This window comes from Eucalyptus grandis, chromosome 11 (genome assembly GCF_016545825.1).
Source record: "Eucalyptus grandis isolate ANBG69807.140 chromosome 11, ASM1654582v1, whole genome shotgun sequence".
Lineage (NCBI taxonomy): Eukaryota > Viridiplantae > Streptophyta > Magnoliopsida > Myrtales > Myrtaceae > Eucalyptus > Eucalyptus grandis.
Genome location: NC_052622.1, coordinates 10,527,324 through 10,549,291, shown reverse-complemented (window position 1 = coordinate 10,549,291; position 21,968 = coordinate 10,527,324). Strand labels below are relative to the sequence as shown.

At 38.4% G+C, this 21,968-nt stretch overlaps 2 protein-coding genes across 3 annotated transcripts; both read left to right on the top strand.

The window, feature by feature from the left end:
* The first annotated feature begins 1,559 nt into the window (after positions 1-1,559).
* Positions 1,560-13,893, top strand: LOC104424800 (disease resistance protein RPV1). Of its 2 annotated transcripts, XM_010037293.3 has the most exons (8): positions 1,560-1,665; positions 2,740-3,483; positions 3,878-5,012; positions 6,936-7,211; positions 7,309-8,208; positions 10,203-10,478; positions 10,598-12,093; positions 12,213-12,346. In XM_010037293.3, exons 2-7 carry the CDS (start codon positions 2,987-2,989, stop codon positions 11,963-11,965), a joined length of 4,452 nt encoding a protein of 1,483 aa, XP_010035595.3. In that variant the 5' UTR covers positions 1,560-1,665; positions 2,740-2,986; the 3' UTR covers positions 11,966-12,093; positions 12,213-12,346. The 2 variants fall into 2 exon arrangements, with proteins under 2 accessions (XP_010035595.3, XP_039160698.1); XM_039304764.1 differs by lacking the exon at positions 10,598-12,093 and having other exon boundaries at positions 12,213-13,893.
* A 5,306-nt stretch (positions 13,894-19,199) lies between these two features.
* On the top strand, positions 19,200-20,982 carry LOC104424784 (histone-lysine N-methyltransferase ATXR2-like). The gene is made up of 5 exons (XM_039304771.1): positions 19,200-19,380; positions 19,466-19,571; positions 19,676-19,707; positions 20,512-20,660; positions 20,741-20,982. Exons 1-5 carry the CDS (start codon positions 19,363-19,365, stop codon positions 20,859-20,861), a joined length of 426 nt encoding a protein of 141 aa, XP_039160705.1. The 5' UTR covers positions 19,200-19,362; the 3' UTR covers positions 20,862-20,982.
* The last annotated feature ends 986 nt before the right edge of the window (positions 20,983-21,968 follow it).

The following is a 21,968-nucleotide window of genomic DNA, read 5'->3' as shown; positions in this document are numbered from 1 at the left end:
GTGATGCACACAATTCTTTCAGAACGAGGGTCGTCGTTCATCACCCGAGTCACAGCCAAGGAGAGCCTAAGGGCCCTTGCCTGGTTTTTCTTTGTGTATTTTTTTAAAAATTTAGTCATTTTTATTTGTTAATCTAGTTTGATAAAAAAAAATTGGCTTAACAATTATATGTGGATTAAGATGACATCGTTTTAGACTTATGTTGATGTTTTAGTGACGTTAATGCCACATAGGAGAGAGAAGATGATAGAAAAAAAACCATGTAAGCATTATTCATTAGCCAAATTGGAGGAATTAGCGAAATGAATTGATTGCACCAATTCGACAAATTTTAGGATTTGATTATATTTTTTGAAAATTTTAATACTCGATTACACTTTAGTGACAAGTTTAGAACTTATAGTGCACTTATCCCTATATAGAAATATCAATTTCAAATAAATCAATGTTGTATTCAATTGTTAATAGATTTGACCTCTAGCTCTAGTCGAAAGAGACAATTCGATATTTTATTTTTCATCAAGGAAAAAGATATGTACACTACAGGGATTGAGACACAATTTTACAACTCAAGATTTTGGATATCTCATTAATGTGAGGTTTTCTTGAATTGGATAAAGGGAACTTTGTTGGCAACTTTGAGGAAATTTTGCTGAAGATAAGATGGCTTTGCTGGTGAAATTTTCCTTTGGAACTTCTAGCAAGCGACTTTTTGCTTAATCACCTAGTCATTCTCAAGCTTTCAGGCGATATTGCCACAAAAGAAAGGAGTAGAAGGGTTGAAATCAAATTGCAATTTTGTTGAGACTAATAATACAACATAAAATTTACAAAACTTGATAATTTTTGGCAAAATAATTGAAGTCAAAGTTTTGGTACATGCGGAAACAATTTGATCATATTAGATGCAAATGCTTCTATCAAACATATACAGGGGTAAACGAAGAGATAGGAGATGCAAAAGATCTGATGTGAACTACCTATCTCTAGTGTTCCAATAAAAATTTGTGCAAGGCCTTTGCTCACTATTAAGCTTAGCCAACCTCGACATAATTTTGGAATCGTTGTTTGCAATTCATGTTGCATTCATTTCATAGACAATAGTTTTAAAGTTTATGTTGTTCAACGACCCTTTTCATTATCAATGTTTTGCAAGCTGTAGAGTTAGACACCACACATTTTTTTGGCATGTAGTCCGTGTGTTTTGAGATTAGTCGTTATTCTCATTTTTAGAAATGTAATACATATATAGGTGAGAAATAGTACAGATTACTTTCAAGGAAGATTCTGTACTAAGCAATTTATATTTTTCTCAGAGACTTTGATTGGGTGAAAGATTTGCTTGTGTTTATTGTGATAGCCAACAGCCACAACCGGCTCAAAACCAATTCAAAATGAAACCTCAACTCTTTTAAGTCAAGTCTCTCCAACACTTTCTCAGTTCTTTCTCATATCTCCCTGAATTTCTCAGATCTGGCCTCTCTCTTTCTATATATATATAAAGTCTATTGAGCGGCGCTTTCTCAGATCTGGCCTCTTTGTCAAGTCTTTCCAGCAGCGCCACTCGGTCTCTCTCTCTCTCAATTATCGCTCGAAGCCTCTCTCTCGGTCTGACGGGTTGTGGCCTCACCTTTGTTGGTCTGCCATCGATCAGCTCGCTCTTAGGTTCTCTCTCTCTCTCTCTCTCTCTCTCTCTCTCTCGCTCTCTCGATTTCGGTTCTTCATCCAATGTTTCGATTTTGGCGTGCTGTGATTTCTATATGTTCGGTGCGATGTGCAAAATGGTGGGAGTGTCTGGTTATCAGGGGTCGTTGGTTATGGGCTTTTCTATGGCTCTTTCTTTTCATTTGATGGATGACGATGATGAACTTCTATCTTCAACGAGTTTTCATCTTGTAAAATGTCCTCTTATTTATTTTATTTTTCCTGTCCTTTTGATTTTGATTTGTGGATGGGGAATCTGGAGCCCCGCATGGATGCATGCACCAGCTTCTTTCTTTTTCCGGTGTGCGGTTCCTCAAGTGCAGGTGCTACGGACCAATTTTGTTGAGCATGAGTGATTGGAAGAAGCTAATTTTCTTAACAGGAAAATTCTCTAGTCTTGTGTGGGAAAATATAGAACCGTTCCCGAGCAATTAGAGACATTAGTTAGGAGAGCAAAATTATTGAAACGTTGATCGGCTTTGATGGAAGAAGAGGGAAAATAATTATAAAATTGTCGATCTATCGTTTATCAAGGAAATTACAGCATACAAGGATAGTTACTTTCCAATGGATTCCTTAAAATTGCAAACTATTAAGGATTATAAAGAGAAATTTATAATAACTTATGAAAAGTTATGATTATTAGGACATTCGAAAGAGTTTGATAGAACTTACTGTCTCTGGCGTCTCGATATTCACTAGCTATTGGTGTTTTTACAATGATAATTCGTGGAAGACCAAGGCCTTGACTCACTATTAATCTTAGGCTGCAATCGGGACGGGCTTTCCCAAGCCAAAGCCCCTTGGGCTGAAATTGGGCGTTTAGGAATTTTTTTCGTAAACCTCCTTCAGAGAAAGCTGGCCTTTTGGAAGGCTCAAAGTCTAGTCTACCTTAGTCATTTCAGCATCAGAAACCGTGGAAGAACCAGCAAAGTTCTCGGCTCTCTCGCTCCTCTCTGAATTCCTTCTCTCTCTCCCTGAGGTTTCGCTCCTCTTCGAGTTGCAACACTTACCTCAGACTTTCCTCCCGACCAGGGTTCAGTCGCACGTGCCGCCCTCGGCTGAGGACGCGGATCGCGAGGACCACCACGCTCCTGGAGAGTTCCTTGGAAGCGTCCTCCTCCGATTGGATCCCTTGCCGTCGCCGGGTTCGGATCCTCGACGTGGGTCAAGTGCTCAGGAATTAGGGTGGGGTGAGGCTTCGATGAGGGACCATAAGCGGAAAGAAAGAGAGTGGAAGTCGCTACTCCAAGCACCACCTTAAAAAAGAAGTAGCATCGATATGTGTCGCTCCATGGCGAGAGAGGAGGCTAACTCAGAAACCGCAACAGGTGGTGACTACGATGTGTTCTTGAGCTTTCGAGGACCTGACACTCGCAACACATTCACAGATTGCCTCTATGTGTTCATGAGAAAGGCAGGAATCCGCATTTTTAGGGACGACGAAGAGTTACGACCAGGCGAAAAGATCTCAGAGATCTTGCGAGCAGTAGAAAACTCCCACATATACATTCCTATTTTCTCCAGAAATTACGCTTCGAGTAAATGGTGCCTCCGAGAACTAACACGCATGGTGGAGAGCTATGGCCAATCCCCAGATAAACAGATCCTGCCCATCTTTTATGATGTGGACCCCTGGGATGTTAAGCTTGAAACGGAGCTGTACAGAAGCGCCCTAACGAAGCATGAGGAGGACCTTGGCTGCATTGAAGTGGAGCCTTGGAAGGAGGCTTTGACCACGGTGGCTAGAATCAAAGGGTGGCATATGAAAGATCAAAGGTATTGACGCCGCCTTCGTTTATTTATCTATCTATTCATTTATTGGCCCTTACGGTTGTGTCTTAGAAGAGGAGCGCCCACAAGCACACAGGTTTGCATACATCATTTTCTACTGTTAGGCTGAGACCATCTACATGCTTAATAACTCCCAGAGTAAAATGCTAGTGATTGGTTCAAATGCGATATATTTGTCATTCAAACTATTTAGATAAACTCTTTGGGGCCATATGAGAAGCCATATCAGTATTTGTGGAATGAGCGATTTATGTATATATAGTGCAAGTACCAAATGGAAAATACATATCGGCATGCTAGATATAAATTATTGGCTTCTATCTGAAATTCTAATTGCTTATGTATAGTCTCATGTGCAATGATTTCGTGAATATGGCAGGCAAGGCGAGGTTATTGACGATGTCATTAAAAAGGTATCACAGATGATCATAATAAGAAAAAGAGATTTGCCCACCTATCTAGTTGGAATTGATGATCGTATTGAAGATATAGAGAAACTGTTGAATTATGGTGATATTGGTGATGTACGATTTGTCATAATCCATGGGATGGGTGGCATTGGAAAGACAACTCTTGCCAAAGCAATCTTCAATGAACTATTTTCTGGATTTGAAGGTCACTCATTCCTTTCAAACATCCCGGAGTCATCTCCATGCCATGGCATTGTAAAAATGCAAAGGAAATTGGTAGCGGATCTTTTCAATTTCTCGCTTCCTGAAACTTTTGATTTTGAGGATGTGAACAATATGATCAGAAATAGATTACCTAACAAACAAGTCTTACTTGTTTTTGATGGAATGGATGAAAATGACCAATTTATGCAACTAGCGAAGCATTGTACTTCGTGTGGTCGAGGGAGTAGGATCATCATTACAACTAGAGATAAATGTGTTTTTCCTAAGATCAAGGCAGAAGGATTGGAGGAAAATATCTTAACCGGGTACAGAAAAATTTTTCTGTATGAAATGAAGGAAATGCATTTTGATCATGCTCTTCAACTTTTCAAGAAGCTTGCTATCAACACAGATTCGGCTCTGTTTGATCTTTATGATCTTTCAAGAGAAGCTGTTGCCCTCACTGGAAGACTTCCATTGGCTATTGAGGTGATAGGTTCACATCTTCGTACCATAAGTAAAGCAAAGTGGAAAAGCACACTGAAGAAGTTGAAGGAAATACCTCATGAAGAAGTCCAACAGAAGTTAAAGATAAGTTATGATGCACTTGGATATGAGACAAAACAAATTTTTTTGGACATTGCATGTTTCTTTGTTAACAAGAAAATAACCGATGCAATGTATATGTGGGAAGCCTGTGACTTATTCCCGGAAATCGAAATTGACGTCCTTATTAATAAGTCGTTGATCAAGATTGTTGATCGTGATAGAATATGGATTCATGATCAGTTGAGAGATCTTGGAAGGGAAATTGTTCGTCAAGAAAGCATCGGCAAACCTGGAGATCGAAGTAGATTGTGGTTTCTCAAGATGGCCCTGAACATAGTACAAGCTAAAAAGGTAAGTAAGAACAGTGCTATTTCATACCTTCCTGCACGACTACGCGTCTAAGAGTTCATCTCTCTAGCTAAGAAGTTCGTGCTGTAGAAAAAACTTGGGAATTTACTATGCGTTTCCTTGAAAGAGAAGTTGCTAATTATCTAATTCTTTTTGACCAATAAATAGTGCATCCATCTTCAAAATTATTCAAATAGCATAATTATTGGGTTTAAATAACTTGAACTTTTCCACTACATAATCATATAATTCATATTTGAACTTTGTAATTTTTCTTATTGATATACAATGAGGTGTGTGTGTGTATATTAGCAAAATCTTTTTTTTTTTTTTTTTTTTTTTGTATTTGGATAATGCACGGTCGAACAAAAGGAAAATTGCTTGGTCACGAGAGTATTATGAAAAAGTATTTTTTTAAAAGATTGCCTTAGTAATGTCCGATAAAGCTAAAAGAATCCTCTCTTAAAAAATTTGACTCAAATTTAGTAACTACTCAGTTATTGTGAATATACCTACTCAGCATTAACAAATCCGGTGGAGAGGTCAGTTCACGGCCAAGTAAGCTGATTACTAACTCAGAAGTTGCAAACATCACTTCCATGGAATCAAATACAATCATTATTATAATATGAATATCTTATATGATTTGGAATAGTAGTTCCAAGAAATAGGTTCTGTGGCAACATTTAATATTGTACGTATGAAGGCATTATTTATTTTCAGTTTAAATTTCTCTGTATTTGATGGAAGAAGGTTGAGAAATGTCTTTAATGTTGGTGTCCCTGTGGGGATGGAGCAACGGAAGTTCTATATTTATTCACATAAAAGCATGAATACCATCATCAAGTAAACGTGATTTCAAAAAATAAAGAAATATTAAATTATATTCAATAATTATAAAACCGAATTACCAAACGCTATGGTCAAACTCGCTAGGTGATAAAGCTGAAAACTAAAATGGCCATGGCTAAGCCCCAAAAATAACATAGGCTATGATTAAGCCACAAAACAGAATTACTCCGCCAGCAATTATGAACTAGGTAGCACGGACACGCGACACCTGACACGTGACACAACACGTCGACAGCGTTATTTTTTAAAAATAGAGAATTTAATATATTGTGACACGTTATATATTAAATAAATATTTTTATTTTTAATTAATTTAATTCAAATTCAATATATTTATTTTTTGAAATTATTTTTAATATCATTTATTTATTTTTCTGATTAAAAAAATCCCCACGTCCACCTCACTCTCTTCTTTCCCTCATCCATTCCCCCACCCCCACCCCCACCCCCACCCCAAATTTATTTTTCTTTCCCTCCCCACCATCGTCCAATTCCCCACCTGTCCCTGTCACTTTCCCTCCCCCCAAAATATGTGATAGCCCATCCGACTCCCATTTTTTATTTATTTTTAGTCAGAAACCCTATCTCCTTTACTCCTCCTCGCCGCTCGCCATACGATCCCCTTCCTCGCCGCTCCTTGCCGCACGACCCCTTCCTCGCTGCTCGCCGCTCGCCGCACAACCGCCTTCCTCTCTCTCGCCTTCGGTCCTTTCTCCCTCGCAGCTGCAGCCTCGTCAGATCCATGGCAGGTGGCCCTCGCCTCAGTCTATGCTCGGCCGTCTCTCGCCGTCACTCGCGGTCTGCTCCCTCGCCGTCACTTCCACCCTCCCGGACATGCGTGTCGAAACGTGTTGGGCAAAGATTGACCACGTGTCGGAAAATCCGACACGCGTTGATCGCGTGTCCGACCTGTCCGACACGTGCCGGACACGACACAAAAACACGGACAACGTGTCCGTGCTACCTAGATTATGAATTCCAACTTCAATTTGCATAGTGGGTAAGTTCACAGGGAATGAAATAGGGGATTCCTATGATGGATAGTGGTTATTAACTTCATTTTGGTATGGTCAGGGAACAGAAAACGTGGTAGCACTCACACTATGGAGATCGAGCCACAATTTTACACGGGAAGATTTTGCAAATCTCATAAACACGAGATTTCTTGAATTGGATGGAGGAAACTTCACTGGTAACTTTGAAGATATTTTGCCAGAGCTAAGATGGCTTTGTTGGCAAAATTGTCCTCCAAAACTTCAAGCAAACAATTTTGTGCTAAATCACTTAGTTGTTCTCAAGCTTTCAGGGAATATCATCATAGAAGAATGGAGTGGATGGGTCGAAATGATGGTAGAATTGCACCTCATTTACTCTTTCAACTAATTGTGTGAATATATGACGACATGCACATATTTTGCAATGCATAAAGTTTGTTGTTGTTTTGTAGGTGCCAAGTAAACTGAAAGTTTTGCATCTCGTGGGATCTAAATCCTTAATCAAAACACCTCCCTTCTATGAATTAATTAGCTTGGAGAGATTGATTCTGAAAGATTTCCCAAAGTTGGCTGAAATTGATCCCTCGGTTGGCAAATTAGAGCGGTTGATTTACTTGAAAATCAAATGGTGTCCGCATCTTAGAGGGTTGCCCAAGGAAATTGGTTGTCTAACTACACTGAGAGAGCTAATCTTGGTCCACTGTTTTAGTGTTCGTGATTTGCCAGAATCGACCTGTTATCTAAAACATTTGTCAAGGCTAGTAATGGAAAATACAAGATTAGTTAAACTTCCACTCGCAATCGAAAAGCTAGTGGCCCTTGAGTACATGTCTTTGGTAAATTGTACGAGTCTAAATGGGTTGCCAGATGCTGTTGGGAAGTTAGGATGTTTGACTGAGTTGGATCTATCTGGGACTACTATCAAGGGATTACCTTATTCAATTTGGGACCGTGAAGATTTGACAGTACAGACGAACAGTTGTAACATAAGAACACCACGAAGACTTGAAGATGAAGAGGTGTGCATCCCACGGCGGATAATGTTAAGATATGATGCACTTAAATATGAGGCAGGACAAATTTTTCTGGACATTATATGTTTCTTTGTTGACAAGAAAATAACTAATGCAATGTATATGTGGAAAGCTTGTGAATTTTTTCCGGAAATCCAAATTGACGTCCTTATCAATAAATCCTTGATCACTAAGGTGGATCGTGATAGAATTTGGATAAATGATGAGTGGAGAGATGTTAGAAGGGAAATTTTTTGTCAAGAGAGTATTTGCAAATCAGGAGATCGAAGCAAATTGTGCTTTTTTGAGATGGCCCGGGACATAGTAGAAGCTAAAAAGGTAAGTACGAGCAACACTATTTTATTCCTTCCTACTTTGCTATGCATCCAAGAGTTCATCTCACTTACACATTCCCTTCTTCATTTATTACTAGCTAAGAAGCCTGTACAATAGAAAAAGTGAATTAATTATGTTTTCTTAAAGAAATTTGCTAACTATATGATTTTTTTTTCACCAATATGTAGCGCACCAATTTTCCAAAGTATTTAAATAAGATAAAAATATCTGAACACAATAGATTTTTTTTTTTTTTTTTTTTTTAAAGACTAACTGAACTTTGCCATTACATAATTATACGTGTGCAATTTATCTTTTACCTTTACAATTTTTTTGATTGATATATGACGAGGTTTTTCATATAAAGTAGGAAAACGTTATCTTGTTCTTTCTAGATACTGCACACGCAAAAATAATATCTAAGGTTTTATGAACTCAAGAGTACTATAAAAGAGCCTTTTTTTTTTGGGATAATGTTACATTAGTAATCACTGGTAAAGCTAAAATAATTATCTCTTCAAAAGTTTGATTCAAATGTAGTAAATGACATCGTGTTTCATTTAACTTTCACAAATACTGAATATCCAATCCTGTAAACTTCAAATAATATTGAAAAGTTATTCTTTAACACCAAAGTCTAAAAAATCAACTCCACCAAAATTCACCGCTAATATTATAGTCATGGAAGTACATACATCCATCAAATTAATATAAGAAAATTATCCACACCTCCACTGAGCACTCTGTTAAAAAAAATCCCGAACCCCCAAGTTTCTCAATCTTACTCAACTTTAGCAAAAACTGTAAAAACGTCAGTTTCACTGATGAGTAAGCGGATTACCAACTAAGTGACAAACAGCACTTCCGTATAATCAAATATAATCATTATTATTGTACACGTATTAAATATATTAAAGAAACTATTGGTATTTAATGGATCCGAACTCATTGCTCAAATCAAGAGTATGTCCCAAAACCACAACAACGACAACTAGGCCCCAAAATCACATAGGCAGAGATTAAGCCACAAAATAGAACTTAGCTGTTCACACTTGGGAATTTCAATGTGTGATTATCGCATAAGTTGATTGTGAGCATAGTTAAAAAGAACACAACAATTCAAATAACATGTTTCTCGCTAATAATTTGTAATATTTATAGATGGACAAAATAATTTCATTGTTACTTTATGAATGATGCACAAGAAATACATAGAAGTGATAGAGGGTGACCTACCTTACTAAATCAACTTAACCAAGAAGTGGAACAAAAAAAACCGTTCTTCTCCGTATCCCCAAACCATTCCTCTTTTCTCCTTTTTTCTTTAACGAGAAGCCACAGCCTTCAACTCTCTATGTTGGTACCTTTAAGAAAACTTTACGTCTAGAGAGGTAGGATGCAAAATCAGATCAACTACAAACTCTATCTTATATTGTAAAACTCCAACTGTCACATCCAATAATATCCTTATGTCCACCCATAACCTCAACTTCGCAAGAAATTGATTTTCCAATCTTACATTAATCTTCTTGAATCACAGACATTCACATCCATCAAGATATAGAAACCTCCCACAATCTCCAATATAAGCATCCCACACAACAACTAAAGATCTTGTCTCCTTATGAGAACTTCTCCTCTTTCTTACTTCCATTATTACCCAAGGATGCTTCTACTTCAATTTCACATTTCCAATAACATCTAATCACAAACTTAGTTGTGCCCTTCATACAATTCATATCAAAGGCACTGTAAACAATTGATTCCTCAAATAATTTACAAGACATCTAGAACCTTATAAAAGATTGAATCTTCATTATTATTCGTAACTTAGTAACCATTCGTCTCAAATAAAGACTTCACACTCAACTCTACTCTCATCCAAGGCTTGGCCCATGTAGAAGGGGCCGGGTGGTTACAAGAAAAGAAAGAAAGAGCTCATGCAGATGTGCGGGTGAATGAAATAGTGGCTATTAACTTTGTTTTCCTACTGTCAGGGAACAGAAAATGTGGTTGCACTCACAATGTGCACATCAAGACGCAATTTTACACGTGAAGATTTTGCGAATCTCAAGAATGTGAGGTTTCTTGAATCGGATGGAGGAAACTTTGTTGGCAATTTTGAGAATATTTTGCCGCAGCTAAAATGGCTTTGTTGGCGAAATTGTCCACCGAAACTTCAAGCAAACAATTTTGTGCTGAATCACGTTGTTGTTCTCAAGCTTTCAGGCCACATCACTACGGAAGGATGGAGCGGATGGGTCAAGATCATGGTAAAATTTCACTCAATTTATTTACTCTCTCAACTAAAAGTCTGAATATATGATGACATGCATCTATTTTCCAATGCATACCGAGTCCTGAAAGTATTAAGTCGGTTGCTATTTTGCAGGTAGCAAGTAAACTGAAAGTTTTGAGTCTTGCGCAATCCAAATCCTTAATCAAAACACCTTGCTTCTCTGAGTTCATGAGTCTGGAGAGATTGATTCTGAAAGATTTCCCAAGCTTGGCTGAAATTGATCGCTCAATTGGTAAACTAGAGCAGTTGATTTACTTGAAAATCAAATGGTGTCCGTGTCTTAGGGAGTTGCCCGAGGAAATCGGTTGTCTAACTGCCCTGAGAGAGCTCATCTTGATCCAGAGTTGTGTTTGTTATTTGCCAGACTCGATTGGTAATCTAAGACGTTTGTCAAGGCTAACTGTGGAGGATACAGGATTAGTCAAACTTCCGGACACAATCAAAGGGCTAGTGGATCTTGAGCACTTGTGTTTGGCGTTTTGTAGGAGTCTAAATTCGCTGTCGGATGCTGTTGGAGAATTAAAGTCTTTGACTCACTTAGATCTCTCTGGGACAACTATTGAGGAATTACCTCCTTCGCTTTGGGACCTAGAAGTTCTGACATTATGGATGGATGGTAGTAAGATAGAAACCCAAGTGATGAGGTATAGGCTTCTCACGGAAGAACTCGAGCATTGCTTGGACCGGAAAAAAAGCCTGCGACCAGATGGCCCATTCAAGACTGCAAGGTTCTCTGTTCGTCTCCCAGGCTATCCGATAGAAATACTTATTCAGGGGCAAAGGACAATTGCAGCACCGGGATTTCATGAGCATCACCTTTCAGGAAGGTGCCCATCTAAGATTTTAGCGAGCATATTCTATCGTCATGATGTTTCTTCGATATATATTGATGTGGAAGTCCCCCTTCGAGACACCGGGTTAATGAGCTCATCTCAACCAATCCTGTACCTCAAAAATCTGATTTTAATGCTTGTGTCCTGGTTGGAAAGAAAGTGGGTATCCAAGTGGATGCATGACCTTCAGGGAAAACAAGATGTGCTGCTCTCTTTAGAATTCTGCAATCATTGTATGTGTATAACCTCGGAGAACAGAGGGTTCATTCCCAGTCCGCCTTGTTTGGAAGGTTTTGATCGGTTTCCACAGCTTTTCCTTAGATTTTCAATGACCTTATATGAGCCTGGGCATAGTCACCAGTTTGGTCGTCGGGTAAAGCATCTGGAATTGGTAACCAAATCGTCACATCCAATCTTGGGTTCCACCGTTCTGTTGCTACCTTGTTGGAGAGAAGAACTTTTAGACTACATTGAAAGGTGGGACTCTTGGCCTGAGGAGGCCATTCAAGTTTGGCATGAGGCTGCTGAGGTCATTCAAGCTATGCATGAGGTGGCCATTCGAGTTCGGCATGACATTCAAGTTCGGCATAAGGAGGCCATTCTAAATCCGCATGAGGGCCGCAGCTAAAATGGCTTTGTTGGCGAAATTGTCCACCGAAACTTCAAGCAAATAACTTTGTGCTGAATCACCTTGTCGTTCTCAAGCTTTCAAGCCACATCACTATAGAAGGATGGAGCAGATGGGTCAAGATCATGGTACAATTTCACTCAATTTATTTACTCTCTCAACTAAAAGTCTGAATATATGATGACATGCACCTATTTTCCAATGCATACCGAGTCCTGACAGTATTAAGTTGGTTGCTATTTTGCAGGTAGTAAGTAAACTGAAAGTTTTGAATCTTGCGCGATCCAAATCCTTAATCAAAACACCTTGCTTCTCTGAGTTCATGAGTTTGGAGAGATTGATTCTGAAAGATTTCCAAAGCTTGGCTAAAATTGATCGCTCAATTGGTAAACTAGAGCGGTTGATTTACTTGAAAATCAAATGGTGTCCGTGTCTTAGGGAGTTGCCTGAGGAAATTGGTTGTCTAATTGCCTTGAGAGAGCTCATCTTGATCTAGAGTTCTAGCATTTTTTATTTGCTAGACTCGATTGGTAATCTAAGACGTTTGTCAAGGCTAATTGTGGAGGATACAGGATTAGTCAAACGTCCGGACACAATCAAAGGGCTAGTGGATCTTGAGCACTTGTGTTTGGCCTTTTGTAGAAATCTAAATTCGCTGTCGGATGCTGTTGGAGAATTAAAGTCTTTGACTCACTTAGATCTCTCTAGGACAACTATCGAGGAATTACCTCATTCGCTTTGGGACCTAGAAGTTCTGACATTATGGATGGATGGTAGTAAGATAGAAACCCAAGTGATGAGGTATAGGCTTCTCGTGGAAAAACTCGAGCATTGCTTGGACCGGAAAAAAAGATTGCGACTAGATGGCCCATTCAAGACTGCAAGGTTCTCTGTTTGTCTCCCAGGCTATCCAATAAAATATTTATTCAGGGGCAAAGGACAATTGCAGCACCAGGATTTCATGAGCATCACCTTTCAGGAAGGTGCCCATCTAAGATTTTAACGAGCATATCGTCATGATGTTTCTTTGATATATATTGATGTGGAAGTCCCACTTCAGGACACCGGGTTAATGAGTTCATCTCAACCAATCTTGTACCTCAAAAATCTGATTTTAATGCTTGTGTCCTGGTTGGAAAGAAAGTGAGTATCCAAGTGGATGCATGACCTTCAGGGAGCACAAGATGTGCTGCTCTCTTTAGAATTATGCAATCATTGTATGTGTATAACCTCGGAGAACAGAGAGTTCAGTCCCAGTCCGCCTTGTTTGGAAGGTTTTGATCAATTTGCACAACTTTTCCTTAGATTTTCAATGACCCTATATGAGCCTGGGCATAGTCACCAGTTTGGTTGTGGGGTAAAGCATCTGGAATTGGTAACCAAATCGTCACATCCAATCTTGGGTTCCACCGTCTTGTCATGGCCTTGTTTGAGAGAAGAACTTCTAGACTACATTGAAAGGTGGGACTCTTGGCATGAGGAGGCCATTCAAGTTCGGCAATGAGGAGGCCATTCAAGTTCAGCATTCGGCGTCTAGAAGAAGCTTCAAGAACTGCATGAGTCAACAACTGAGAAATACACGCGGGGATATATCACGAGCCATGAGGAAACGAAGTCTATCTTGGTTATGTTTTTGCATAAATACTTAGATGAGCGTTCGCTGATGCCAACGGTTTAAGTCTGTCCTTGCTGCTGCATTTTGTGCCCGTTTATGAAGACAAAGCCGGATTACCGTAACTACGTGTTGGAAGAGGCTTGCAAGGGAATTCACCGAGGTCGCAAATTGGTTGGGTGGGATCATCCATATAGAAATACTTCTGGAGGTAAATACCCTTAGTTCTTTGAAGATATGGGCATACTCTTGCTCCCTAGGTACTGCCGTGATCGGAAGAAAGGTCATCATCATAAGTGAGCCCTTCTTTTCTTGTTGTTTATGGCTTTTCACTGATTCTCTACTGAGAGTGCTAGTATGAACAAAATAAAGGAGTTAAGGAAGAGAATAAGAACACGAGATTTATAGTGGTTCGGCTTAATCCAAGCCTACGTCCACTCTCCCACGATAACAGCCTTCTTGGCTGGATTCCACTATGCAATCAACAAGAGATTACAACTCCGAGTGCAAACACTTAGTAGTAGATCACACTATCTCACTAAGTCACTCTCTTGGTATTTCTCTCACGATTACAACCGTTTAAGCTCTCAAGAGACAAGTATATGATCTAAAGTCGCTTAGACTTTGGAATTATAAATTCTACGCTCCGTCTCTTACTTGCTCATCGGTCCATGATCTTCTTAAATACTCCTCCACTTCCAAACTACCGTTGGACAGCATCCCGGAGAATCGTCTTCCAATATACCCATTGGACAGCTCTGTATCTTAGAAGATTTGGTAGCCGTTGAGTGACAAAGGTAAAATCCCAAATTGATTCCGATCGCCCATACAAACGAAATCTTGGTTTCCATAAGTAAAGCTTCTTCGTATAGAAAGATCTTGTCTTCAATCAAATCAATCTTGATGTGGAATCCAAACCAGATCACTAGCCGTTGTATGATTGGGCTTGAGTTACGATTCATCGAATCTGGATGTAAAGTCTCGAGTCTTGAGACTTTACGATATGAGTCTTGAGACTTTACAACCTGGGTCTCTAGACTTTACAATCTGAGTGTAGACTTTACAATCGAGTCTGTACCGGTTCGGCTTCAGATAGAGTCTGTCTTGAGACTTTGAGTCTTGAGTCGCGGTCTTCAGACTTTGAGTCTCGAGTCGCGGTCTTCAGACTTTGATAATATCCTCTACATGTTCTATTATCTGCATGGTCTATTACTCAACCATCAAACATGTTAGTAGCCTTTGATTTATTTTGTCATCTTCAAAACATCATAAGGGATTTCCTAACAATCTCCCCCTTTTTGATGATGACAAAACAATCTCTGAATATGCAGATTTAAAAATTTAAATCAAAGGATATCGAAGATAGAAAATAATTGCAGCTCAATATTATGCAATAAATAATATCAACCAATCAGCACATATGCATATTCATATCTTCTCCCCTTTTTGTCATAATCAAAAAGCGATAATGGATTCACGTAGAGAATGATAACAATATCTTGCATGAATCACAATTTCGAAAAATCAGCTTTTATCGAATATTAAAGATATGCAATATAGCTCACTTCAATCATATCAGCAAATATCCAATAAAAATCACGGATGCATCATGAAATTCACGTACCATTTTTGTCATAATAAAATGATAATATCAATATGAGATTTGTTAATGACAAAAGGTAATAAGAGATGCACTAACCGGATTTTGTAGAATAAATTCTGACACAATTACCTTTCCTTCCATCCATAATAAGATCACGATCAATCAAAAAAGATTTTTCATAATTGATCAAAGCTCCCCCTCAATTTGTTGCCTTTTTGAGGTGATCACGATTCTTTTCCTTTTCTTTTGGATTCGATTTCTCCCCTTGATTTCCTCATCGGATTCCGAGTGCAGTTCTGAATCGACTCGATTACGAGTCTCTGTCTGAGTGAGACTCAGATTCTGAATGTTCCATCAAGCATAAATTTTCTTGCTCATCATCTTCTTCTTTTTTGTTCTTTTCTGGCCATTCTGCTTGTATTTTCTTCCATCGAAATATGGTGGCCTTGTGTTGCTTTGCCCTTCCATAAGTCCTAGTGCCAACATACTAGCCATAAAGAATCTTTAGCTCAAAAGTAAAAACACTTTTATAAACCGAGCACTTGGCTCTGATACCAATTGAGAGTGCTAGTATGAACAAAATAAAGGAGTTAAGGAAGAGAATAAGAACACGAGATTTATAGTGGTTCGGCTTAATCCAAGCCTACGTCCACTCTCCCACGATAACAGCCTTCTTGGCTGGATTCCACTATGCAATCAACAAGAGATTACAACTCCGAGTGCAAACACTTAGTAGTAGATCACACTATCTCACTAAGTCACTCTCTTGGTATTTCTCTCACGATTACAACCGTTTAAGCTCTCAAGAGACAAGTATATGATCTAAAGTCGCTTAGACTTTGGAATTATAAATTCTACGCTCCGTCTCTTACTTGCTCATCGGTCCATGATCTTCTTAAATACTCCTCCACTTCCAAACTACCGTTGGACAGCATCCCGGAGAATCGTCTTCCAATATACCCATTGGACAGCTCGTATCTTAGAAGATTTGGTAGCCGTTGAGTGACAAAGGTAAAATCCCAAATTGATTCCGATCGCCCATACAAACGAAATCTTGGTTTCCATAAGTAAAGCTTCTTCGTATAGAAAGATCTTGTCTTCAATCAAATCAATCTTGATGTGGAATCCAAACCGGATCACTAGCCGTTGTATGATTGGGCTTGAGTTACGATTCATCGAATCTGGATGTAAAGTCCGAGTCTTGAGACTTTACGATATGAGTCTTGAGACTTTACAACCGGGTCTCTAGACTTTACAATCCGAGTCGTAGACTTTACAATCCGAGTCCCACCCAGGTTCAGCTTCAAAGCATAGAGTCTGTCTTCGACTTTGAGTCTTGAGTCGACAGTCTTCGGACTTTGAGTCTCGAGTCCGCGGTCTTCGACTTTGATAATATCCTCTACATGTTCTATTATCTGCATGGTCTATTACTCAACCATCAAACATGTTAGTAGCCTTTGATTTATTTTGTCATCTTCAAAACATCATAAGGGATTTCCCTAACATCTACCCATCCGAAAAAAGCAGTATATGGATACTGAACACAGGTAATTCACCTTACCTCTGTTATAGCAGAGATTGCTTCAAATAGTGAACTAAGAAGCTAATTAATAAATTGACGGTGATTCGTGCAGGACTTTGGTAGCATATTTCTAAGACTTACCAAATTTTGAGGGACATCCCATTTAATTTTGATAGCTGCACTCTATATATCTTGAAGATGTGACCCTCGGTTATGTGTTGATGCTTTTCTTTCTAAACGTAAAATAGCATACAAATATTGCAAAACCCTAGTAATATTTGGGTCGAGTAGTCCTAACTACAAGACTAAATAGTCATCATACAAATGCAGCCGGATCTCACCGAGCTAGAATCTCCAAAACACATGGATGGAAGAGGCTTTTCAACACTTGGCACCAATTTAACACGTAACAAGCACCGCCACAACAACATAGTAGAATTCCATGTGAATCGAAATTGAAATCGATGTTGACGTTTTGATTAACATAGCTGGCCTCACTTTCCTCTCTTCCTCTCGCTCACTGTATCTCCCACACGAGCCACTTATTTCCCCCTCTATTTTGGCTTCTGTCCGGTGTTGCTCTCATCTCTCTTTGCTCTTGCTCCCATTTGCAACGTGGCTTCTATCACATCAAGAGCTTCAACCATGAACTGTCGAATTGAGGTAGAACTTAACTTTAATACTCTTGAGGAAATTTTACTTATTAGTTTTGATGATTAACAAAATTTTCTATGACTCTTGATGATAAGATTTTCCATGTGGAAACTCTCTTAAGCACCTTTAGACATTACTCATTAGACTCAAAGAATTAGACTTAAAGTCGTGAAGTAATTCATATCTTTGATATTTAATTATCGAGATATTGTTCTAGAAGACAATCCTTGTGCAACGGTCAGAAAATTGATGGATTTCTTGCTGCAATTAAGAGATCTATCCAAGAAAGAAAGAATATCAGATCTAATCTTTCAAATTTGAATTTAGCAAGTCTTGGATAATTTAATTTACAAGAGTTGAAATATTCTTTCCAAGTGAAACACTCTCATTATGGAAACTCTATCTAGTGTATGGGCGGTGTTGGGATATAATATGCGAAAACGACAGGATCTTGCAAATTACGTCAACGCGAAATCGCCAGAGAAATAAATAAGAAAATTAGGACACCATAAATTTACCTGGTTCGGTCCGAGTATCGGTACCTACGTCCACGGGAGAGCCAGCAGCAAATAATCCACTAAAATCGGAGAATCAGAGTTTACAATCGCTCAATCGCTCAAGTGTTTCCCGCACCTAGATTTAACCTCAAATCCTAAGTGTATAAATAACAACTCTGATTGGGTATAAACTCACGGCACAAATTACCGCGCCCAAAACTCTTTACGTACGGCTTCGCGAGGCTTCAAGATCTTGTGGATCTTCTTCAAGCGAAGTGAATCTCACGTACGTAGGTAGAGACTGCAGCAGCGTTTTGCTTCGTGCGGCTTCTTGGATCCTTCGGCGGCCGCTTCTCTTCGGAAGAAAAGAAAAGACCTCAAACTCGCAGCGAAAAATTCTGTTTCCTTTATACGTGTGTGCCAAGGTCAAACTTTGACCTGGGCCCACCACATTTTGTCTTCTTACGCATGCAGAGGCTTCTTCGAATTCGGATGTGTATGCGTGTGCCCACCTTGGGCCCACCTCCTATTAATTCAATCGGCTAATAGAAGAAAGCCCATGGCGTGGGACCCCACCGTGGATCGAAGAATTCGGCTTCCGCAGCAGCATAAAAGAAAGTTTCCCTTCTTTTATTTTATTTTTATATTTCTTCTTTTCCAGCGAAAAACTCGAGACATGATTCAGCAGGCGGCATAATTAACGAGAGACTTCAATCTTGACAACTTTGAAGCTATCAGATCTTCTAATAACCATCAAGTTCAATAGATAGATTGGCAAAAGCTGTTCTGTTGCAAATCGTTTAAATTTATTTTATTTCACTTAATCACTTATTCACTCCCCTCTAGATAATCTATCTAGTCCTAACAATTATGACATTTGAAAGTCCAATTAAGATGCTTAACATAATAGATAGAGGGAAATCGCGCGCGCGCGCGCACACATACATACATACATACATACATACATACATACATATATATATATATATATATATATATATACAACACATAAATTTAATAGTCAAGTAATATGAGATGATTTAATAAGTAAAAATGAAATAACTTAACAAACTTCAATAGACCTATTTAGTATGATAAAATATTATATGATCTTTAGATTATGTAGACTATTGATTAATCAATGTCGAATTGATGTACTATATTATGAGAAATCGTAGTAATCAAGTGTTAGACATAAGTAAGAAAAGAAAAAAGAAAAAAGAAGAAGTAGGGTATGGACGCCGGTGAATCTTGTAAATTCGCAGTCCCCTAATGCCGCCCAGGACTTCACCCAGTCGAGGATCCGAATCCCCAACGTGGAGATAAATATGGAAAGAAACCTTCTTGATGTTTCCATTGCCTTTTTGATTTGGATGGTACTTTGATAATCTATGCTCAAAGAGGCTACTTTCCAAGAGATAAATACAGGAGAAGGTGCTTTTTGCTTAGTCCTGGCACCGAAAGTTTTGAATTGCAAATCTGGAAATTGAATTCAACTACTGAGTTCTGATGTGTATAAAGCTTGCCGTAAGTATTTTTTTTTTTTTTTTTTTTATGGGGCTACTCTGTGGAATAGTTCAATTAGTAATCTTAGCAATCCCCTTTAGCAAAGTGTGTGCAGATGCTGACTGGAATGGAATTCATTTCATTCTTTACTGTGCACTGGAGAGAAGTCAGAAGCGTTTTCCACAAAGGCTCTTCTCCAATTCTTGCTAACGGTAAAGCTCTTAATTTGTATTGTCGATTGGTTTCATTTTATTTATTTTTTATTTGTTGTCTATTTCTATTGATCCTTCTTCTTCATTGTTTCTTTTCACTGCAGAAACAAATGATATTTTCAGTCTGGCAGCCAAAGCACGTCTCTTCTATAAATATTTTCCATGTTTCTTATTCCTCTTCCTATGTGTCATTTCCCAACCCTATTTCTTGTAATTTTATCTTGTGATGCAAAATGAATTTGTTCTTCTAGCAAAAAAAGGTTTTGCTGTGGTTTTTACTTTCACACTTACTCATATCTTAAGGGTGGGCACATTTTCGAGATTGACTATGATTACACTGAAAAGTGTGTCACTCAACTACTTGTTATTTCTGTTAGGGATTGATAAAGGAGGAATTGGGTGGATGATCATGCTTGAAGTATATGAACTGCTGAAAACAATTATATTGACTATTGACGTTCACGATTGATTCTGTACCGTCTTGTCAAATTGCCCTTCTTGGTCGGGAAATGTAGGCAGCTAAGTGAGGCATTGAATTTCCTATCTTATGCTTTATCTTAGATCTTGTTCTAAGACTGTTGTGTAGGGGAAATATACTTTTTGTTACATTGGCCTAATTTAGTTTGGCATGGTCAACTCGTATGTCTATCTAGGTGACCCACCTGGTGAGAAAATGCTAGGTGGTTGTTGTTGTATGCTTAAATTATTGTATTGTCATGCTTTAGTATCAAAGAACAATTGGATCATAGAATATTACCATGTTCTTAAACTGTTTAAGTTCTTGGTTGGTAGTGAGTATACCGTGCACAAAGCAAAGTTTATGTCGTTGCTTTATAATTAGATTATAGACATACCTCGTTTTTCGTCTGCAGATCCCTACTGCTCATGTTCAATAAAGCTGGTGTATATTATAGCTAATACATTGGTCGTCATTTTTCAGGCAATTGCATACACTATATTAAGGTATAGGAAGTCAAAAGCTATTCTTCTGAGTAGTTATATGAAGGACACCGCTCATGTTATGGACAACTTTCATGTGCCCTTACTTTTAGAAGCATGGAAGCCAATATCATTTGTTCACAAGAGAAGGTAGTTTTTCTGTCATGTTTGACCTATTCAAGATTTATTTGTCAAACATGAACATACTCATGACCAATAATTGCATTTAGGTGGTGGGAATGCGTAGCATTGCCAGAGGATGTCAATCCGTCTGAGGAAGCTGCATTTAGGATGGAAATTAAAGAGCTTGCCTTTACGGCAAAGAAATTTCTTCTAGATGTTGCATCTTAAGACAATTATATTGCATATTTTAGCTAACCTTGCTTTTAGTTGTTTGCTGCGTGATAGTGAAATTATGAATGTGAACCTCCATTTAGTGACTGATTGGAGATTTGATATTGAAAAGAAAAGATTTGGACTAGCTAAAATACTCCAGTTTTTTGTGACAATGTAAAAAATGATAGTTAAATTATGAATGTGAACCTCCATTGTGTGACTCATTGCAGATTTGAAAGACTTGTGCTAGTTTGTAATTAGGTAATTGAATCTTGGTATCTAAATAGATTATCATTATGCTTCTTAAGAGTATGCTCCTGAAGAAGTGTTCATTGGTGATGCTCGCCCATTATTTGGTTGGCTGCATTCCACTCTTTAGTTTATCTTCTTTACCTTTCCATGCTTAGTTTGCTAATAATATTTGTTATGTGGCAAGTTGAAATGGACTCAGGGCCAACTACTCCCAACATCTTTTCGTAAATGGGTGCATCTTAGTGAATTTCTCTTTGCTTATTTAAGAAACAAAAATTTCAACCGCTTGATCTTCCTAAGTGATGCCTTATTTGGTTTTTGGGTTGTTTTGATCCATGTAAGATCACCACCAGCCTCAAGAATCTTTCGGAAGTTCAGGTGTATTGCAAATGGGGATCAGTGGTCATTCCGGTTTGCTCATTCTAAAAAGTTGCCACTAGATACCTTCTATCTCTTTCCTGGAGAAATTCAAATAGTTGATTTTTGAAATTCTGTCTTTATCTATTTTTATCACTTTGCATGTCAATGATCCTCTTGCATCTACAGTCACTTCCCTGATAATCCCTTTTTTATTTTTTCTGTCATCGCAACTCCTGAAGGTGGCTATCTTTGACAAAGAATGTGAACCATGTGTCCTTTTAAGAACCCTCACAGTTTGCTGATTATCAGTTATCTTTCTTTTTTGGCTTGGTACTATAGTATGTGAGGTTCGATTCCTTGACTCTACAAAGTATTCTCACTTGACATTATGGGCTTATCACTGGAATGTTTGAGCTGAATAATGTGTAAGTTTTGCTCTTATCAAGGTTTGAATATTTCCTACTTTCTGAGTCTCAAACCAGACTGTGCAGACAACAATATCTACAATTA

Bases quoted from the DNA above. Each gene is read 5' to 3' on its own strand.
- LOC104424800 (XM_010037293.3), top strand. From the start codon at position 2,987: ATGTGTCGCTCCATGGCGAGAGAGGAGGCTAACTCAGAAACCGCAACA. The intron at 5,013-6,935 runs GTAAGTAAGAAC...TGGTATGGTCAG, and splicing joins ACATAGTACAAGCTAAAAAG to GGAACAGAAAACGTGGTAGC. The intron at 7,212-7,308 runs GTAGAATTGCAC...GTTGTTTTGTAG, and splicing joins GTGGATGGGTCGAAATGATG to GTGCCAAGTAAACTGAAAGT.
- LOC104424784 (XM_039304771.1), top strand. The intron at 19,572-19,675 runs GTAAAGCTCTTA...TTTTCACTGCAG, and splicing joins TTCTCCAATTCTTGCTAACG to AAACAAATGATATTTTCAGT. The intron at 19,708-20,511 runs GCACGTCTCTTC...GTCATTTTTCAG, and splicing joins TTTTCAGTCTGGCAGCCAAA to GCAATTGCATACACTATATT.